At 42.2% G+C, this 22,107-nt stretch overlaps 1 protein-coding gene across 1 annotated transcript in view; it reads right to left on the reverse strand.

Moving 5' to 3' along the window:
* LOC146420602 (dedicator of cytokinesis protein 5-like) overlaps nt 1-20,858 on the reverse strand; it is a gene marked incomplete at its 5' end in the record, with an annotated part of 35,019 nt that extends 14,161 nt beyond the window's left edge. Inside the window, 11 exons of the mRNA XM_085048099.1 lie at nt 552-638; nt 1,590-1,674; nt 3,242-3,323; nt 7,039-7,180; nt 9,486-9,590; nt 11,136-11,225; nt 13,037-13,156; nt 14,347-14,437; nt 14,546-14,586; nt 17,033-17,192; nt 20,773-20,858. Coding sequence (XP_084904225.1) covers nt 552-638; nt 1,590-1,674; nt 3,242-3,323; nt 7,039-7,180; nt 9,486-9,590; nt 11,136-11,225; nt 13,037-13,156; nt 14,347-14,437; nt 14,546-14,586; nt 17,033-17,192; nt 20,773-20,858 — 1,089 coding nt within the window. The remainder of the gene's footprint in view (nt 1-551; nt 639-1,589; nt 1,675-3,241; nt 3,324-7,038; nt 7,181-9,485; nt 9,591-11,135; nt 11,226-13,036; nt 13,157-14,346; nt 14,438-14,545; nt 14,587-17,032; nt 17,193-20,772) is intronic.
* Nucleotides 20,859-22,107: the final 1,249 nt, after the last annotated feature.

Raw genomic sequence — 22,107 nt, forward strand, 5'->3', positions numbered from 1 at the left:
AATGACATTCTTTACCAGAACAGGACAAACCTTCCAAACCTGTGTTCAGTTTTTAGAGAGAAATTCTCCCTTGTGAGGAAGAATTACCAGCTTGGGGAATTTGGCAGATGCAGGAACTGCTGAGTGCCCCAGCGCTCTCCCAGTTTGAATCTCACAGCTTGGAGAAAAGCCTTTGTTTCACTCACCCTGCAGCACTGATCACACCTGCAGCACCGTGACTCAGTTTCCCTTTTCAAGCATTTCACACAGAATATGCTCAGAACTCTCTGGAATTCCCAGAGGAGCTGAGCTCCCCCTGGATCCCTGGCAGTGTCCCAGACCACTCTGGAGCACCCTGGGACAGTCTGAGGTGTCCCTGATATCAAACTGGACGATTTTAAAATTCCCCAAACCCCAACCATTTCAGAATTCCACAATTCCATGATTTATTCCTCTCCACTGAGTAAGACACTCAATAATCTGCTTTTCTCTGTGCCACAGGCAGAGCAGAAGGATTGCCATTCCCAACTTTTCCAAGGCTGTTCCAAGGGGATTGCAGTGAACAAACTCACCGTGGTGACCTGTTTGACCTCAAACCACTTGAGGATTCCTGGGAAGGAGTAAGCTGTGGTGTAGGTTGTCCTCTCTATCCACATGTTCTGCTCAGGGAAGGGGAAAAAAAAAATATATATATATCTGAGATGTCAGGAAAATATTGTTGCTGCAATTCAATTCTCTCCTGCGTGGAGTGAGGATTGCAGAAGGAGAATTCAAGAATTGCACAGACATTTTCACCTTCCCTGACTGGGATGGAGCTGAGGTCTGATTTTTTAAAAATTTAAATTTAATTGTGATCAAATATTTTATTTAAATTTAATTATATTTAAATTAATTTTAATTTAATTTAGAATTTTGTTGTATTTAAAGCAGTAACAGATTATCACTACTATATCAATATGTAGTAGTATATTATACTATATATACTATTTTACTATTTGTAGTAGTATATTGTACTATATTTACTGTTTTACTATTTTATTTTAGTATATTAGTATAATATACTAATTTACTATAGTATATCATACTATATATACTATTTTACTATTTCATTTTTATTTAATATTTTACTTTTTTTTATTTTACTATTTTTATATATACTATTTTACTAAAGTATATTATACTATAAACAAACACATACTACATCAATGTTAATATAGTAATAGATTAATAATATAAATAAAAATAAAATAAATAAAAAAAATAAAAATAAAAGAAATAAAATATAATGAAAGTAACATATATCTAAAATACTAATAAAGTAAAAATTATAAAAGAAAATAAAAACAAATTTAAGTTTATTTCAATTTAAAGAAACAAAAATTAAATAAACAACAAAATAAAAATTTGGAAAAAAATTGTAATTGAATTCTTTCATTTTAAAGAATTTTAAACCAAATTCTGATGGCATTTGAGGGTTAAAACTCCAGCTCTGGAGCCCCTTGGTGTCTCCTACACTGAATTCCCAACCTGCAAGGCCACAGGGAGAGGGGACAAGGTGACACTTGGATCAAAACACCACCAAAAAACCACAGAACAAGCAAAGAACTCACAGCAAACTCATTGTCTGGGTCCTTCTCTCCTTTCCTGACAGGCCTGGAGTGAGTGAACTGCTGCACCTCGTTGGCTCTGTAGTAGCTGCGGAGAGCAGGAAAGCAAATTTTCCAGAAGGAAAGCTCATTTTTCCAGAGGAAAAGCTGATTTTTCCAGAGGGAGAGGTGATTTTCCCAGAGAGAAAGATGATTTTTCCAGAGGAAAAGTGATTTTCCCAGAGGAAAAGCTGATTTTTCCAGAGGGAAAGCTGATTTTCCAGAAGAAAATGTGATTTTTCCAGAGAAAAAGGTGATTTTTCCAGAGGAAAAGCTGATTTTCCAGAGGAAAAAGCAATTTTTACAGAGAGAAAGGTGATTTTCCAGAGGAAGAGCTGATTTTCCCAGAGGAAAAGGTGATTTTCCAGAAGGAAAGGTCATTTTTATAGAGGAAAAGCTGATTTCCCAGAGGGAGAGGTGATTTTCCCAGAGAGAAAGATGATTTTTCCAGAGGAAAAGTGATTTTCCCAGAGGAAAAGCTGATTTTTCCAGAGGGAAAGCTGATTTTCCAGAAGAAAAGGTGATTTTTCCAGAGAAAAAGGTGATTTTTCCAGAGGAAAAGCTGATTTTCCAGAGGAAAAAGCGATTTTTACAGAGAGAAAGGTGATTTTCCAGAGGAAGAGCTGATTTTCCCAGAGGAAAAGGTGATTTTCCAGAAGGAAAGGTGATTTTTATAGAGGAAAAGCTGATTTCCCAGAGGGAAAGGTGATTTTTCCAGAGGAAAAGGTGATTTTCCAGAGGGAAAGCTGGTTTTCCAGAGGAAAAAGTGATTTTCCCAGAGGAAAAGGGATTTTCCAGAAGGAAAGGTCATTTTTCTAGAGGAAAAGGTGATTTCCCAGAGGAAAAGGTGATTTTCCAGAGGGAAAGAGGATTTTCCAGAGGAAAAGGTGATTTTTCCAGAGGAAAAGCTGATTTTCCAGAGGGAAAAGTGGTTTTCCCAGAGGGAAACAGGACTTTCCAGAGGGAAAGCTGATTTTCCAGAAGAAAAGGTGATTTTTCCAGAGGAAAAGCTGATTTTCCAGTGGAAAAAGTGATTTTCAAGAAGGAAAGGTGATTTTCCAGAGGAAAAGCTGATTTTCCAGAGGGAAAGGTGATTTTCCACAGGAAAAAGTGATTTTCCCAGAGGAAAAGGGATTTTCCAGAAGGAAAGAGAATTTTCCAGAGGAAAAGGTGATTTTCCCAGAGGGAAAAGTGATTTTCCCAGAGGAAAAGGTGATTTTCCAGAAGGAAAGGTCATTTTTCTAGAGGAAAAGGTGATTTTCCACAGGAAAAAGTGATTTTCCCAGAGGAAAAGGTGATTTTCCAGAAGGAAAAAGGATTTTCCAGAGAGAAAGCTGATTTTTCCAGAGAGAAAGCTGATTTTTCCAGAGAGAAAGCTGATTTTTCCAGAGGAAAAGCTGATTTTCTTCACCTCCCACCCTCCTCACACAAACATTCAACTCTCTCCTCTCACAGAAAATCAGCGTAAAACCAAAATATTAAATTTACACAAGATTTAATCCGGTTTAAACCAAAATATTAAATTCACACAAGACACCAAAGCACTGCACCTGCTGGGATGGGGAAAAAACCAAAGGAAACAGTGACAGAAAAGGAAAATAAATGAAATAAATTACTTTAAGATCTGCTCAGGAACAGGTTTCTCCTTGTAGCGAGGCGGCAGGTTCATCACAGGCTTCACGATGAAGCACTGCACATCTGAGCAGCTCTGGTTAAGGAGGAGAAATTAGGAATTCTTGGGGGAAAACGAGAGAAAAAAACCTTTCCTGTTCTCCTTGTCGGGTTTTTCCACAATTCCCTGTGCTCTGGTTGGGAAATGGCTCTTGGATTTAGTTGGATTTCCAGCTAAATTCCAGCTAAAAGGGTTTTTCTTCCAAGCTGATTAATGCATCACCAATCTCAGGTGTTCTGGTGCTTCCTGAAGGTTGTAATTCCTCGGGAATTAAAAATATTAAAAATTTAAAAAAAAAAGGATTTAATTTACAAATAACGATCCCAGAATCCCAGAATGGTTTGGGATGGAAAAATAAAATCCATCAAATCCTTCAAATCCATCCAGTTCCACCTCCTCCCACTACCCCAGGTTGCTCCAACCTGGCCTTGGACACTTCCAAGGGCTGAAATTCCCTGGAGAAAATCCTTGGGAATCCCAAGCCAGCTGGATTTGTGCTTTGGGAGAAAAAAAAAAGGGAAATGAGGTTCTGCTGGAGGTTCTGGGGATGTTTCTGGCTCTTCTCTCACAATTATTTCTCAGAGAATTATTTCTCTGTCAATTATTTATTTCTCAGAGAATTATTTCTCTGTCAATTATTTCTCAGAGAATTATTTCTCTCACAATTATTTCTATTCTTCCTCCCACTCCTACTTTTCAGATTAATGAATTAATTGATACAGGAATTGTTTTTAATCAAGGAATGGCTGCTTCACCTTCACCTTTCACACCTATGAATGATGACAGACACTAAATAAAATCAGGAATTCTATCCCCAAGCACAACAGATCATCGTGTTTTTCCCAAATTCTGCTTTAAGGACTGTGCTGAGGCTTTAGAGAAGCAAAAAAAGGGTTGGGGAGCAGGGGAACCCCTGGGGCTCAGCACAGCTCACCCAGCACCTTATCACCAATAGGAAAATTAGGAATTTTGTCACAAAAGAGCAGAAAAACCAGCCTAAAGATAAATAAAAACTGAGACAAAGGAGGTTAAAAAAGCCTGGAAGTAAAAGCAGCCAGAGAAGCAGCAAGGTCTGCCTGATGCCTGATGGGTTTTTGTCCTTTTTCATTATACTTTTATACCCTTTTTATATCCTTTTTACCCTTTCCCATTGCTGTACTTTCACTCCCTGTATCTCAGCCCCACATGTTTATAACCCTTGTGCTCCAGCCTAGCTCAGAATTCTTTGAGAAGACAAAACATCTCCACAATCTCAAGAACATGAGGCACCAACCTTGAGCAGAGCCTCATCCCTGGGACATGTTTTTGTAAACTAAGTTGTAACCTTTTTGGGGGAGAGGTAATTAGAATAAGGGGGCAATTACTTCATTTGTTAGGTGTCTTATTGGGGAATTTGAGATAGATAGGCTAATTGATGATGTCCATAAATTGTATACAGCTTGTACCCAGGACTTTTTTTTTTGTTGTAGTACCACCTTTGATGGAAATGCACCTGGGATCCTATTAAACCAAGGTGATTCCCTTTTCCCTATACTGTGAGATCCTATTAAACCAAGGTGATTCCCTTTTCCCTATACTGAGAGATCCTATTAAACCAAGGTAATTCCCTTTCCCCTATACTATATATATGTATTTTTACCAGATTTTAGGCATCACACCCAAGAGAGCAGAGCTCTGGGAACTCCTCACCTCTTCACGAGGTTTTTGGGAGCCCAGCCTGTCCCAAACCCAAATCCTGGACCCCAAACCCCCCCAAAGCTGGGAACAGCTCAGACCTTCAGCCAAACCCTACAGCTGGAGCTCACCCCACCCCAAACCATCCCAAACCCACTGCCAGATGCAGGGGGAGCAGCTGGAGCAAAGCTGCAGCACCAGAGGTGTTTCTGATCCCAACTTTGGGCTTGGATGGATTTTAATTTCCTGTGTGGATGCAGAGCTTGGCAGGAGGATCGCAAAGGGAGCATCTGCTGGGGATTTTTGCACAAGAATTTGGGGCCAAAATGGACCAGCAGACTTTCCAGCTGGCCTGGAAGCTCAGGAGGTTGCCCAGGAATACAGGCTGGGAGCTCAGGAATTGGGTTTTGCTGGTGTGAATCCTCCAGGAGGCACATCTGGAGCATCTCCACTGGGGTGACACACAATTCTGGGGATCCTAATCCTGGTGGGGAGTTTGGGACAGCCTGGAGTGCCAGCAGCAAGGGGGGAAATAATCAGAATTAAAAAATAATCAGAAGTAAAAAATAATCAGAATTAAAAAATAATCAGAATTAAAAAATAATCAGGGCTGTTATTAAATTAAAAAATAATCAGGGCAACAACTTTCAGTGAATTATCAATTCCTCACAGAGGGATTTTGGGGTGAAAAACACACAAACCCCAGAATTTCCTAAATGCTGATGGACTGCAAGGAAGAAGGGAACACTTTTCCCTTTTTCTCCCAATTTCACTGCCTGTATTTCACATCTTTCACCCCAAAAATACCCAACTGGTCCCAGTATGGCTGGAAGAGCAGCACCACCTGAGTGGGAACACAGAAAATCTTCATGTGGTGTGTTCCTCGCCCTGACAGCAACTTCTGCAACTCTGGCAGCACCAAAATCACAATATTAACTCAATTCCCCATCGCAATTCTGGATATTTCTATCCCCACAGCCTAAAAATCCCCAGCAGCAAAAATCTCATTATCCCTGCTGCTCCACAGTTGTGTTATTATGGGGAAGAAGCAGCTCTGGGATGTCCCAAAACGCCCTAAACCCCAAATATACACTGTTTTGGGGAGGTTTTGATGTCCCAAAATGCCCCTAAACCCCAAAGATACACTGTTTTGGGGAGGTTTGGATGTCCCAAAACACCCAAAACCCCAAAGATACACTGTTTTGGGGAGCTTTTCATGTCCCAAAATGCCCTAAATCCCAAAGATATGCTCTTCTGGGGAGGTTTTGATGTCCCAAAACCCCAAAGATACACTGTTTTGGGGACATTTTGATGTCCCGAAACATCCCAAACCCCAAAGATATGTTGTTCTGGGAAGGTTCTGATGCCCCCAAATGCCCTAAACCCCAAAGATACACTGTTTTGGGGAGGTTTTGATGTCCCAAAACGCCCTAAACCCCAAAGATATGTTGTTCTGGGGAGGTTCTGATGCCCCAAAACACCCAAACCCCAAAGATACACTGTTTTGGGGAGCTTTTGATCTCACCAAACCCCAAAGATATGTTGTTCTGGGGAGCTTTTGATGTCCAAAAACCCCAAAGATACACTGTTTTGATGTCCCAAAACACCCTAAACACCAAAGATACACTGTTTGGGGAGGTTTTGGTGTCCCTAAAGCCCAAAGATATATTGTTCTGGGGAGCTTTTGATGTCCCAAAGCACCCCAAACCCCGAAGATACACTGTTCTGGGGATATTCTGATGTCCCAAACCCCAAAGATACACTGTTTTGGGGAGCTTTTGACATCCCAAACCCCAAAGATACACTGTTTTGGGGAGCTTTTGACATCCCAAACCCCAAAGATACACTGTTTTGGGAGGTTTTGATGTCCCAAACCCCAAAGATACACTGTTTTTGGGAGGTTTTGACATCCCAAAAAGCCCTAAACCCCAAAGATATGTTGTTTTTAGGAGGTTCTGATGCCCCCAAACCCCAAAGATACACTGCTTTGGGGACATTTTGTTGCCCCAAAACCCCAAAGATACACCGCTTTGGGGACATTCTGATGTCCCAAAACCCCAAAGATACACTGTTTTGGGGACATTCTGATGTCCTCTGCAGGAGGGGCAGTGCTGCTCATCTTCTCAGCGCTGGGGAACTGAGTCAGCAGCTTCAGGTTGAAATCCTCCCTGCGCTCGTACTCCTTGCCTCGGTAGATGAAAATCTTGTTCTGGAGGGGAAAAATGGAATTAAAACTTGATAAAGCAGCAGGATTGAGCTTTGCAAACATGCCAGAGTTTGGGTTTTTTTTATGGGAGGGTTGGTGCCAGCTGGGCAGAGAGGAGAGGGGAGGGAAGGGATATGGATTGGGGTGAGGGGAGCATTGGATTTGTCTGAAAAATTGTCTAAAATTGTCCAAAAAATGCATTTCCCCACAGAGAATCACCAAACAGAGCAGGAGATTTTAAGGGTCACACCTTCAAAGGGACACCCTTAAACACCCTCGAAGACCTGGGTTGGGGTGAAGGACAGCAGGAGCAAAGCCTGGCAAGGGGAACCTTGGATTTGTCTGACAAATTGTCTAAAATTGTCAAAAAATTCATTTCCACACAGAGAATCATCAAACAGAGATGGGAAGGAGATTTTAAGGGTCATAAATTCAAAGGGACACCCTCAAAGACATGGGTTGGGGTGAAGCACAGCAACTCCCAGGAGCAAGGGGAACATTGGATTTGTCTGAAAAATTGTCTAAAATTGTCTAAAAATGCATTTTCTCCACAGAAAACCATCAAACAGAGCTGGGAAGGAGCTTTTAAGGGTCATAAATTCAAAGGGACACCCTCAAAGACATGGGTTGGGGTGAAGCACAGCAACTCCCAGGAGCAAGGGGAACCTTAGATTTTTCTGAAAAATTGTCAAAAATTGTCCAAAAACTGCATTTCTCCACAGAAAACCATCAAACAGAGCTGGGGAAGAGCTTTTAAGGGTCACACCTTCAAAGGGACACCTTGAAACACCCTCAAACACCCGGGCTGGGGTGAGGGACAGCAACTCCCAGGAGCAAGGCCTTGTGAGGGGAATGTTGGATTTGTCTAAAAAATTGTCTAAAATTGTCAAAAAAAATTCATTTCCACACAGAGAATCATCAAACAGAGCTGGGGAGGAGCTTTGAAGGGTCACACCTTCACAGGGACACACTTAAACACCCCCAAAGACCTGGGTTGGGGTGAAGCACAGCAACTTCCAGGAGCAAAGCTTGGCAAGGGGAACACTGGATTTGTCTGAAAAATTGTCTAAAATTGTCTAAAAAATTCATTTCTCTGCAGAGAATCATCAAACAGAGCTGGGGAGGAGCTTTTAAGGGTCACACCTTAAAAGGGACACCCTCAAAGACATGGGTTGGGGTGAAGCACAGCAACTCCCAGGAGCAAAGCCTGGTGAGGGGAACATTGGATTTGTCTGAAAAATTGTCTAAAAAATTCATTTCTCCACAGAGAATCATCAAACAGAGCTGGGGAGGAGCTTTTAAGGGTCACACCTTCAAAGGGAAACCCTCAGAGACATGGGTTGGGGTGAAGCACAGCAACTCCCAGGAGCAAGGGGAACCTTAGATTTTTCTGAAAAATTGTCAAAAATTGTCCAAAAACTGCATTTCTCCACAGAAAACCATCAAACAGAGCTGGGGAGGAGCTTTTAAGGGTCACACCTTCAAAGGGACACCTTGAAACACCCTCAAACACCCGGGCTGGGGTGAGGGACAGCAACTCCCAGGAGCAAGGCCTTGTGAGGGGAATGTTGGATTTGTCTAAAAAATTGTCTAAAATTGTCAAAAAAAATTCATTTCCACACAGAGAATCATCAAACAGAGCTGGGGAGGAGCTTTTAAGGGTCACACCTTCAAAGGGAAACCCTCAGATACCCTCAAGGACATGGGTTGGGGTTAAGCACAGCAACTCCCAAAAGCAAAGCCTGGTGAGAGAAACATTGGATTTGTCTGAAAAAATGCTTAAAATTGTCTCTGTTTGATACTGAAATGCTCTGAAATGCAACAATCCCATTTCAGAGGAAGCACAAACACAAAAGGCTTGAGTTTAAACAGGCTAGAGTCTGTTTAAATCCATAGAATAACTTTTCCATCATCTAAAAAAAACTTATTTCAATGCCCTGACTCCATTCAAGCTGCTAACACACAGAATTTCATCTCTGAAATTGTCTCTGTTTGACACTGAAATGCTCCAATCCAATTTCAGAAGAAGCACAAACAGAGTCTGTTTAAATCCATAGAATAACTTTTCAATAATCTAAAAAAACTATTTCAATGCCCTGACTCCATTCAAGCTGGTAACACACCGAATTTCATCTCTGAAATTATCTCTTTTTGACACTGAAATGCTCTGAACACTGCTGGGATTTGGATCTGGCAATGCCACTGAAAATAAAGGGAATTTGGCACTGGATTTTCCTGGAAGCTCTGCAGACGTTGTGACTTTCAGGGTCCCCAGCAGTGCAGAAATCGAGGGAGGAAGGATCCTTACCCTGAGGAAAGAGGGAAATCCTTGTCCATAGTACCCAACAGCAAAGTACTCGGGCTGGGGCCTCATGGCCTTCATGATGTTCTCATAAAAAGTAGCTCTTTTTTTCTGGAAAAGAAGAAAAAAAACACAGTTTGACTCTGGAGAGCTCCAGGACACTGCCAGGCTGCCATTCCTAGGGAGAATTCTCATAAAAAGTTGGGTTTTTTTCTGGAAAAAAAGAAAAAACCACCACAGTTTGACTTTGGAGAGCTCCAGGACACTGCCAGGCTGCCATTCCCAGGGATAATTCTCATAAAATTAGCTCTTTTTTTCTAGAAAAGAAGCAAAAACCACAGTTTCACTCTGGAGAGCTCCAGGACACTGCCAGGCTGCCATTCCCAGGGATAATTTTAATAAAAAGTCTTTTTTTTTTCTGGAAAAGAAAAAAACCACAATTTGACTCTGGAGAGCTCCAGGACACTGCCAGGCTGCCATTGCCAGGGATAATTCCTGATTTCTGAGCTCTGCCCTGCAGAAAACTCTTCACAATTGCTTTTTTTTTTTGGTGCAGTGCCTCACCCTGTGCCGTTTCCTTGACTAAATATTTGCTTTTCCTGGGCCACAACCAACTTCATTTCCTGCTCTGCAGACACCAGAGGCTGTGGCTTTTAGGATTCCAGGAGGATTCCTGAAACCCTTCATTGGGGGAAAACAAATTCAATGTAAATCTAAATCTATCCCAAAATCCAGCAGCCAGAAATGGTGACAAATGTCAGGGAGCTGGCAGAATCCAAGCAGTGGCTTTTAGGATTCCAGGAGGATCCTTGAAACCCTTCACTGGGGGAAAACAAATTCAATCTAAATCTAAGTCCATCCCAAAATCCAGCAGCCAGAAATGGTGACAAATGTCAGGGAACTGGCAGAACCCAAGCAGTGGCTTTTAGGATTTCAGGAGGATTCCTGAAATCCTCCACTGGGGGAAAACAAATGTGATGTAAATCTGAATCCATCCCAAAATCCAGCAGCCAGAAATGGTGACAAATGTCAGGGAACTGGCAGAACCCAAGCTGTGGCTTTTAGGATTCCAGGAGGATTCCTGAAATCCTTCACTGGGGGAAAACAAATTCAATGTAAATCTAAATCCATCCCGAAATCCAGCAGCCAGAAATGGTGACAAATGTCAGGGAACTGGCAGAATCCAAGCTGGGCAGATGATTCTGCTGTGGAAGAACACAATGACCATCTGGTAACCCCAAAAAGCAGACTTCAGAGCCAGGAGGATTCTCCAGCTCTGTGTTCATCACCACAGAAATAACAAGGTGATGAGATATTGATGGAGGCTGAAAATACACGTTGGTTGTTAATTTTATTTGGTTAAAATACACTTTGGTTGTTAATTTTATTTGGTTAAAATACAGTTTGGTTGTTAATTTTATTTGGTTAAAATCAAGAATTCTCATCATCAGCACACAGTATTGTCATGCTAATTTAATTAGAGGGTGCAAAGAAACTAGGAAAATATTTATTTTACTCCTAAGCTTTACAAATCCACGGGGTTAAGCTGGTTTGTTTGCCTTCAAACATAAATTTATTTTAGGCTTATCCAGCTCAGCAATATTAATTCAAGCAGTCAGCAGCCTGCTGGAAATGGAGGGAAAAAAAAAGCCTCACCAGGAGATTCCCAAGTCCCTCGTAGTCAAAAATCTTATTTTCATACATGTCAGCCAACTCCTTGCTCAGCTCAATGGCTTTTTCCCACATCTCCACAGAGGGCAGGAGAGGCAGGAGGAGGAGGAAAATCATAAAAACATGAAAGAGTCAGTTAAAAGCCTTCATTAGCACAGATAGGTAAACAAAAAAATGCAGCTGATTTTCTATTTCATGCTCTGCCAGGTTTCCCTCAGACTCTGGGATGTGCTTTATTCATTTAATTTTTTTTTTTTGGAGTAATTATTCCAATGCAGCAGATCTTGTGATTTGGAGATCTGAGAGGAATGTGCTTTATTAATTTTATTTTTTTTTAAAACCACAACACAACAAACAAAATTTTTTTTTTTGGAGTAATTATTCCAGTGCTTTAGATCTGGTGATTTGGAGATCTGAGAGGGATGTGCTTTATTTTTTTTTTTTTTTTGGGAGTAATTATTCCAGTGCTGCAGATCTGGTGATTTGGAGAACTGAGAGGGATGTGCTTTATTAATTTTTTTTTTGTAGTAATTATTCCAGTGCTGCAGATCTGGTGATTTGGAGATCTGAGAAGGATGTGCTTTATTAATTTAATTTTTTTGAGTAATTATTCCAGTGCTGCAGACCTTGTGATTTGGAGATCTGAGAGGGATGTGCTTTATTAATTTTATTTTATTTTTTTTTGGAGTAATTATTCCAGTGCTGCAGATCTGGTGATTTGGAGATCTGAGAGGAATCAGATCAGAGGAATTTGGAGATCTGAGATCACAGGTCTGTGATCCTGGCAGGGAAAAGGAGGAAGGACAGGTCTGAGCAGCACAGAGAGAGGCTCAGCTGGGCTCCTCCTGCTGCAGCCAGCACTTCCTTGGGGTTGTCTCATCAGGGAATTGTGGAATTTGGGTGGGAAGGACCTTAAATCCATCCAGTGCCACCCCAGGGACATCTCCTGCTGTCCCAGGTGATCCCAGCCTGGCCTTGGACAATTCCAGGGATCTCTGGGAATTCCATCCCAGCCTCTCCCCACCCTCCCAGGGAGGAATTCCTGCCCAAAATCCCACCTGAATTTCCCCTCTTGCAGCTCAAACCCATTCAGCCTGGCAGAAGGTGAATCCCTCACCACCTCTCCAAGGTCAGCCAGGAAAGCCCCACTCCCTGCCATCCCAAACCCCAAAATCCTGCCAGCAGCCCACAGGCAGGAAGGCAAACCCCTGTGCCGTTCCCACCCACCCAGAACCCTAAAAAGGCTCATTTCCCAGCCTCTTTGGCCACCACAAACAGGACAAACCCCAACATTCCTGGTGTGGAACCCCAGCAGATGTGGAACCCCAGCAGATGTGCAACCCCAGCAGATGATGTGCAACCCCAGCAGATATGGAACCCCAGGAGATGTGGAACCCCAGCAGATGATGTGCAACCCCAGCAGATATGGAACCCCAGCAGATGTGCAACCCCAGGAGATATGGAACCCCAGCAGATGTCCAACCCCAGCAGATGTGGAACCCCAGGAGATGTGGAACCCCAGCAGATGATGTGCAACCCCAGCAGATATGGAACCCCAGGAGATGTGGAACCCCAGGAGATGTGGAACCCCAGCAGATGTGGAATCCCAGCAGATGTGCAACCCCAGCAGATGATGTGCAATCCCAGCAGGTGATGTGCAACCCCAGCAGATGAGCAACCCCAGGAGATGTGGAACCCCAGCAGATGTGCAACCCCAGCAGATGTGCAACCCCAGGAGATGATGTGCAACCCCAGCAGATGTGCAACATCTGCATTCACCCCCTGCAACCAACCCCAACCCCCTGAGGCAGGAATTCCCCACCAGGAGACCCCAAATCCAGCCCCAGGGGCACTGCCAGGGCAGGCTGGGTGGGTTGGACACTCACCTTGCCCCTGTCGAAGAAGGAGATGATCTCCTGGTAGAGCTTCTCCTTGAGCTCCTGCTGGGAGGTGACATAGTAGGTGTCCCTCTGCAGCAGGTGGGGGACACAGGGCTGCTCGGACCACTGCGGTGGATGGATGGAGGGATGGATGGATGGAGGGATGGATGGGGAAAAGCAAAGTGAGAGAAATTTTGGAATTCTGGATTTGGAATGATGTTCCCAGAGAAATCCTTACGGAGGGATTCCAAGCAAATCCCTCGGCAAAGCAAGGGAAGCTTTGCAGAGATAAAAATAAAGATATTTTCTCACTGCAGCACCAGGAGGATTTAATACATTTATGCTAAGAATTGTTTTGCTTTTATTGTTATTATGTACTTAGATCGCTTGTTTTATAGATTTTATAATGTATAATTATTATAGGTTATATGTCTATCATTATATATATCATTGTATCATTACCTATAATTATATTGTTATGTATATATCATTATATATATAACATCATTATATCTATAATATCAATATAAAAATATCATAATAATGCCATTAATTAATATATCATTATGGATCTATCATTGTATCTATAATATTATATATAACATAATAATATCAATAATTGTATCATCATGGATTTATCATTGTGTATATAATATTATATATATCATAGTAATACCAATAATTGTATCATCATGGATTTATCATTGTGTATATAATATTATACATATCATAGTAATGCCAATAATTGTATCATTATGGATCTATCATTGTATCTATAATATTATATATATCATAATTATATCAATAATTGTATCGTTATGGATCTATCATTGTATATATAATATTATATATATCATAATAATACCAATAATTATATCATTATGCATATATCATTGTATATATAATATTATATATCATAATAATATCAATATCATTATAATATTATATATACAATGATAGATCCATAATGATATTGATATTATTATGATATATAATATATATACAATAATTTTACATATATATCATAATAATATCAATAATTATATCATTATGCATATATCATTGTATAATTATATTATATATAATATTATATATATAAATAATGATATAATTATTGATTATATATATCATTATTATCATCATTTTTCTGGGTAATCCGCAAGGCTGTCAATCCCCTAAACACCCACTGCCACCACATAATTCAAACCCATATTAAAAACAGAAAAAAACCCCAAACTGGTCAATTCTGAGCCATTTCTGCTCCATCTAAATCCCAAAGCTGCCAGAGGGAACTCATTTTGGGTTGGTTTGAATACCTGGAGCAGCTCTGCGTGCAGCAGCAGCGTGTAGGCAGCCTCGGTGAAATTCTCACAGTCTGTGTGCAAATCCCTCAGTTTGTACAAATACCTGAGCAAAACCAAAAATTCCTGGATGGGAAAATCACCTGGATCCACGGGAACACCGAGGGAATAAAGGTTTTTTTCCAGGCTGAAGGAAAAAAAGGATTTAACCTACCTGATGTAAATGTCCTCTCGCTTCTTCTCCTTGTAAAAATTCTGCCAACAATGGAAAAAATCACACTTGGATAAAGCCAAGCAGCACAGGGCTGCAGAATCATCTCCAGACAGGTAAATTGGGCAGCAGTTTGAGGATTTCAGGGATTTTTGGTGGTATTTTGGCTGCTCAGGTGGATCCACCCCTTAGTGCCAGGTGGGGCCACCAGCACCTCCAGGAAAGGGGAAAATCTGAGAAATTCCTCGTCTAGAATGATCCAGGATTCCCAATTCCCATCTTCCCTGCCTGCATTCCAGGGCTCACATCACCCTGTGCACAAGGATCAGCCAGTATCTCGATTTTGGACTGCTCACCTTTTTTTATATTTCCAGCTCCAGACTGATTTGGCCACACCATTCACCAAAAAACCCACAAAGAATTCCTCAAAACCCTCCTCCAGGTGAAAAAAAAATCCAAGGGGGTTTCCCAAAATTCCAGGGGAGGTGTCCCAAGCCCTGTACTGCTGCCTCTGGCTGCTCTTAGAATTCTGAGGCAGGCAGGGTTAAAGGGATAAAAGGGTTTTTTAATAGGTATTTTAATAGGATTTGGGTGTTTTAATAGGATTTTAGGTGCACAGCCCTGCAAAGGTGGAACACCCCGAGATGCACACACCATATGGTGGAAATAGAATTTTTACAGAATTTGCAAATTAGTTTATCTGTCTAAAATCCACCAGTAAGAAACCTAATAAATGAAGTAATGTTTCCCCCGTTTTAAGAACCTCTCCCCAAATGAGGCTAGAGCTCAGTTTGCAAAATATATTCCAGAGAGGTTTCAACCAACACTGAAACCTCAATTTTTTGATAGCATAGAGATTTCTAGCTTTTTACTGTGAATGTTTGGTGTTTCCGCCTTGCAGAACCTCAAAATTAAGCTAGAATATCATGATGTTTTAGGATTTTAGCTTCTATATTTTCATGCATCTATAATCCTGTAATTCTTCAGTATATAATTCTGGACTCCACTCAGGGTGCTGAGCTGATTTCTCTCATTTTTAGCCAAAACAATTCCTCTCCAAGCCCAAAACTCAAGGACACCTCACTGTCTCAGAGCCCCAAGATATGGAAACAGCAGTGAATGAACTGGGGGAGCAAACTTGGAGTGATTGACTTCATTAGCTGAAGCTGTAATTGGAGGATTAACCCTGAGATGCAAATGGACAGAATTTATAAAGGATGAAAAACTCGTGACTTATAAAAACTTATAAAGTATGAAGAATTTGTGATTTGCTGTCCATTTTGGGTGTAGCCCTGGGTGAGCTGTGAGTGCCCTGAGTGCACCTGAAGGCTTTCAATAAATTTAACTGCTTTTTATTATTTTAATTTTATCTAACCTCAGTTTTAGCTAAGCCCCTCCATGCATCATTCACACCCCAAAAATCCCAAACATGCAGGCTGAGGGTACAGAACACACACAGAGGAGATATAAAAAGTATAAAAACCTGTGGCTAGCACAGGTCTTTCCCATGAGAATTTTCTCCTGTGTTTTATAAACAAAGATAAAGTTTGGATGTTATTAAAAACAGTGTCTCGAGATCTGGACAGTTCAGGCCTGGCCAGTCAGGCCTAGGGGGAGGTTTCTGACTGACCAATCTGGGTGACTTTTGAAAACTCTATAAGTTGGAATTAAAAATAAGCTCTTTTTCTATGCCACCTGAGAATCCACAATTTTCCTGCTAGCGCTCAACAGTGACAAAAAACTGTTGCTGTTGAGCCGCTAGCAGAGAAAAGGACCCAAGTTCTCAGTGTGGCAAGAAAGAGAGAGTTTATTATTTTGATTTCAATATATATATATAGACTTTCAAAGGTCACCCAAGGTCAGTCAGAAACCTCCCCCTAGCCTGACGGCCAGGCCAACTCCAAATCTCGAGACACTGTTTGAAAAACATCCAAACTTTATCTTTGTTATAAAACACAGCAAAATGTTCTCACGAGAAAGACCTGTGCTAGCCACAGGTGACCTCTGAAAAGTCTATATAAGCTGAAATCAAAATAATAAAGTTCCTCTTTTCTTGCCACACTGAGAACCTGGCTCCTTTTCTCTGCTAGCGGCTCAACAGCGACAAAAAACCACACAAAAGGGTAGATAAAAATGACAAAAAAACCCCAAAAAAGGTCAAAAACTGTGGCTAGCACAGGTCTTTCCCATGAGAATTCTTTTTGTGTTTTATAAATAAAGTTTGGATGTTATTAAAAACAATGTCCCAAGATTTGGACAGTTCAGGCCTGGCCAATCAGGCCTAGGGGGAGGTTTCTGACTGACCAATCTGGGTGACCTTTGAAAACTCTCTATATATGATGAAATCAAAACAATAAAGGTCTTTTCTCCTTGCCACTGAGAACTGGGTCCTTTTCTCGGCTAGCGGCTCAACAGCGACAAAAAAACCACACAAAAAAGTGGATAAAAACGACAAAAAAACCCCAAAAAAAGGCCAAAACCATCACCCACCAGCACGTTGACGGTGCAGCTCATGCGGTTCTCCTTGCTCTCGTCGTGCATGAGGATGGTTCTGTAGTCCAGCAGGTTCTCCAGCAGGCTGCTGACCAGCAGGGCAAACACCTCTCCCGGGGCTGCCAGGTACTTGTGCTTCCTGCAGTGCTCCAGCAGCCTGCGGGGAGCAGGGAGAGGGTGGGAATGGGATTTTGGGGGGAATTATCCTGATTTTCTGGCGTTTCTGTGGGTCAGTGCTGGGTGATCAGAGCTGAGTGATGCAAGCACACTGCCAGGTACTTGTGCTTCCTGCAGTGCTCCAGCAGCCTGAGGGCAGCAGGGAGAGGGCAGAGGGGTGGGAATGGGATTTTGGGGGGAATTATCCTGATTTTCTGGCGTTTCCATGGATGGTGCTCAGTGCTGGGTGATCAGAGCTGAGTGATGCAAGCACACTGCCAGGTACTTGTGCTTCCGGCAGTGCTCCAGCAGCCTGCAGGGAGCAGGGAGAGGGTAGGAGATGGAAATGGGATTTTGGGGGAATTATCCTGATTTTCGCTTTCTGGGTGGTGCTCACCACAACAACAAACACAACCCCCACCCACACCCAGCAGGGAGAGGGCAGAGGGTGGGAATGGGATTTTGGGGGGAATTATCCTGATTTTCTGGCGTTTCCATGGATGGTGCTCAGTGCTGGTGATCAGAGCTGAGTGATGCAAGCACACTGCCAGGTACTTGTGCTTCCGGCAGTGCTCCAGCAGCCTGCAGGGAGCAGGGAGAGGGTAGGAGATGGAAATGGGATTTTGGGGGAATTATCCTGATTTTCCAGCGTTTCCATGGGTGGTGCCACACAACAACAACACACCCAACCCCCACCCACACCCACAAACAAAAAAAAACCACCACCAATCAGTGCTGGACACTCACTGCTGAGTGATGCAAGCACACTGCCAGGTACTTGTGCTTCCTGCAGTGCTCCAGCAGCCTGAGGGGAGCAGGGAGAGGGCAGGGGGTGGAAATGGGATTTTTGAGGGAATTATCCTGATTTTCTGGCGTTTCTGTGGGTGGTGCTCAGCGCTGGGTGATCAGACAACAACACACCCAACCCCCACCCAACCCACAAACAAAAAACACCCCACACAACAACAACACACCCAACCCCCACCCACACCCAGCAGGGAGAGGGCAGAGGGGTGGGAATGGGATTTTGGGGGAATTATCCTGATTTTCTGGCGTTTCCATGGATGGTGCCACCACACAACAAACCCCAACCCCCACCCACACCACAAACAAAAAAAACCACCCCACACACCACGCTGAGTGATGCAAGTACACTGCCAGGTACTTGTGCTTCCTGCAGTGCTCCAGCAGCCTGCGGGGAGCAGGGAGAGGGCAGAGGGTGGGAATGGGATTTTGGGGGGAATTATCCTGATTTTCTGGCATTTCCATGGGTGGTGCTCAGTGCTGGTGCTCAGAGCTCAGTGATGCAAGCGCACTGCCAGGTACTTGTGCTTCCTGCAGTGCTCCAGCAGCCTGAGGAGCAGGGAGAGGGTAGAGATGGAAATGGGATTTTTGAGGGAATTATCCTGATTTTCTGGCATTTCTGTGGATGGTGATCAATGCTGGGTGATCAGAGCTGAGGATGCAAGCACACTGCCAGGTACTTGTGCTTCCCAGTGCTCCAGCAGCCTGCGGGCAGCAGGGAGAGCAAAAAAAAAAAACACCACACCACTCAGTGCTGGGTGATCAGAGCTGAGTGATGCAAGCACACTGCCAGGTACTTGTGCTTCCTGCAGTGCTCCAGCAGCCTGCGGGGAGAGGGCAGAGGGTGGAAATGGGATTTTGGGGGAATTATCCTGATTTTCCAGCGTTTCTGTGGGTGGTGCTCAGTGCTGGGTGATCAGAGCTCAGTGATGCAAGCACCCTGCCAGGTACTTGTGCTTCCGGCAGTGCTCCAGCAGCCTGCGGGGAGCAGGGAGAGGGCAGAGGGTGGAAATGGGATTTTGAGGGAATTATCCTGATTTTCTGGCGTTTCTGTGGATGGTGATCAGTGCTGGTGCTCAGAGCTCAGTGATGCAAGCACACTGCCAGGTGCTTGTGCTTTCTGCAGTGCTCCAGCAGCCTGCAGGCAGCAGGGAGAGGGCAGGGGGGTGAGAATGGGATTTTGGGGGGAATTATCCTGATTTTCTGGCGTTTCTGTGGGTGGTGCTCAGTGCTGGGTGATCAGAGCTGAGTGATGCAAGCACACTGCCAGGTACTTGTGCTTCCTGCAGTGCTCCAGCAGCCTGCGGGGAGCAGGGAGAGGGTAGGAGATGGAAATGGGATTTTTGGGGGGAATTATCCTGATTTTCTGGCATTTCCATGGATGGTGCTCAGTGCTGGACAATCACAGCTGAGTGATGCAAGCACACTGCCAGGTACTTGTGCTTCCTGCAGTGCTCCAGCAGCCTGCGGGCAGCAGGGAGAGGGCAGAGGGTGGAAATGCGATTTTGGGGGAATTATCCTGATTTTCTGGCATTTCCATGGGTGGTGATCAGTGCTGGTGCTCAGAGCTCAGTGATGCAAGCACACTGCCAGGTGCTTGTGCTTTCTGCAGTGCTCCAGCAGCCTGCAGGCAGCAGGGAGAGGCAGGAGATGAAAATGCGATTTTGGGGGGAATTATCCTGATTTTCTGGCGTTTCTGTGGGTGGTGCTCAGTGCTGGGTGATCAGAGCTGAGTGATGCAAGCACACTGCCAGGTACTTGTGCTTCCTGCAGTGCTCCAGAAGCCTGCGGGCAGCAGGGAGAGGGCAGGAGGTGAGAATGGGATTTTGGGGTGGATTATCCTGACTTTCTGGCATTTCCATGGATGGTGCTCAGTGCTGGGTGATCAGAGCTGAGTGATGCAAGCACACTGCCAGGTACTTGTGCTTCCTGCAGTGCTCCAGCAGCCTGCGGGGAGCAGGGAGAGGGCAGAGGGGTGGAAATGGGATTTTGAGGGAATTATCCTGATTTTCCGGCGTTTCTGTGGGTGGTGCTCAGTGCTGGGCAATCAGAGGTGAGAGGGGCAACTCAGGGCAGGATTGGGTGAGAAAAAAAAAGAGTTTTTGGTGCTAAAAGATGTGATTTGCTTTAACTAAGAGTTTTAATTTTGAGTGAGTTTTAATTTTGAGTTTTAACTTTGAGGTTTGAGTTTTGACTTTGAGGTTTAACTCCGAGTTTTATTTTTGAGTTCTAACTTTGACTTTTAACTCCAAGTTTTAACTTCGAGTTTTAACTTTGAGTTTTGACTTTGAGTTTTAACTCCTAGTTTTGAGTTTTAACCTTGAGTTTTAACTCCTGAGTTTTAACTTTGAGTTTTAACTCCTGAGTTTTAACTTTAACTTCTTAAGTTCAACTTTGAGTTCTAACTCCGAGTTTTAACTCCAAGGTTTAACTTTGAGTTTTGAGTTTTAACTTGGAGTTTTGAGTTTTATCTTGGAGTTTTAACTTGGAGTTTTAACTTAACTTAGAGTTTTAACTCCGAGTTTTAACTTTGAGTTTTAACTCCCCACGTTTTCCCACTCCCAGCCCCTCTGGCTGACTCTGAATTCCATCTCCAGCTCAGGACAGCTAAAGGTACAAAATAAACTCAATTTTTGGGCAATCAGCCCCAGAACAGCTGCACAGCCCCGAGATCCCTACAGTAATCCATGAATTAGGATTAGAAAAACAACCCAATAAATGTAAAAAAAGATTTTAAAAAATTTAAAAAGAGCCTCCAGGTGCTCTGTAAAACTCACAGTTTCTCCAGCAGGATCTTGTACTGCTCATCCCCTCGGCCTCCCTCCACCTCCTGGTCCAGCCTGCTGATTAGCTCGTTTTCAAACTGGAAAAAGAAAAATAAACCACAAAATCAGAGAGAAAACAGCAAAAAAACCCCAAAATCTGAGATAAAACAGCAAAAAAACCCCAAAATCAGAGAGGAAACAGCAAAAAACCCCGAAAATCAGAGGGAAACCAGCAAAAAAACCCAAAAATCAGGGAGAAAAGAGCAAAAAAATCCCCAAAATCAGAGAGAAAAGAGCAAAAAATCCCCAAAATCAGGGAGAAAACAGAAAAAAACCCCAAATCAGAGAGAAAACAGCAAAAAAACCCCAAATCAGAGAGAAAACAGCAAAAATCCCCAAATCAGGGAGAAAGCAGAAAAAAAAAAAAAACCCAAAATCAGGGAGAAAGCAGAAAAAAACCCCCAAAATCAGGGAGAAAACTGCAAAAAAACCCCAAAATCGGGGAGAAAATGGCAAAAAAAACCCCAAAATCAAAGAGAAAAGAGCAAAAAAAACCCCAAAATCAGAGAGAAAATAGCAAAAAAACCCCAAAATCAAAGAGAAAAGAGTAAAAAAACCCCCAAAATCAGGGATAAAACACCAAAAAAAACCCAGAATCACAGAGAAAACACCAAAAAAACCCCAAAATCAGAGAGAAAACAGCAAAAAATATTATTGTATATATACATTTCATATATTGTATTTAATATTGACTTATTTCATTTTAATTTTTACCTATTTTAACTTTCAAATTCATTTTCATTTTTAAAATTGTATTTCATTACTGTATATATACATTTCATATATTGTATTTAACATTGCTTATTTCATTTTAATTTTTTACCTATTTTATTTCAATTTTTAAATTGATTTTCATTTTTAAAATTGTATTTTATTACTGTATATATACATTTCATATGTTGTATTTAATATTGACTTCATTTTAATTTTTAAATTGATTTTCATTCTCAAAATGGTAATTTTATTACTGTATACATACATTTCATACATTGTATTTAACATTGACTTACTTCACTTCAATTTTTACCTATTTTATTTTCATTTTTAAATTGATTTTCATTTTCAAAATGGTATTTTATTACTGTATATATACATTTCATACATTGTATTTAACACTGACTTCATTTCAATTTTTACCTATTTTAACTTTCAAATTCATTTTCATTTTTAAAATTGTATTTCATTACTGTATATATACATTTCATATATTGTATTTAACATTGACTTACTTCATTTTAATTTTTTATCCATTTTATTTCAATTTTTAAATTGATTTTCATTCTGAAA

This window comes from Lichenostomus cassidix, unplaced genomic scaffold (assembly GCF_008360975.1).
Source record: "Lichenostomus cassidix isolate B80296 unplaced genomic scaffold, HeHo_3.0 HiC_scaffold_823, whole genome shotgun sequence".
Classification (NCBI taxonomy): domain Eukaryota; kingdom Metazoa; phylum Chordata; class Aves; order Passeriformes; family Meliphagidae; genus Lichenostomus; species Lichenostomus cassidix.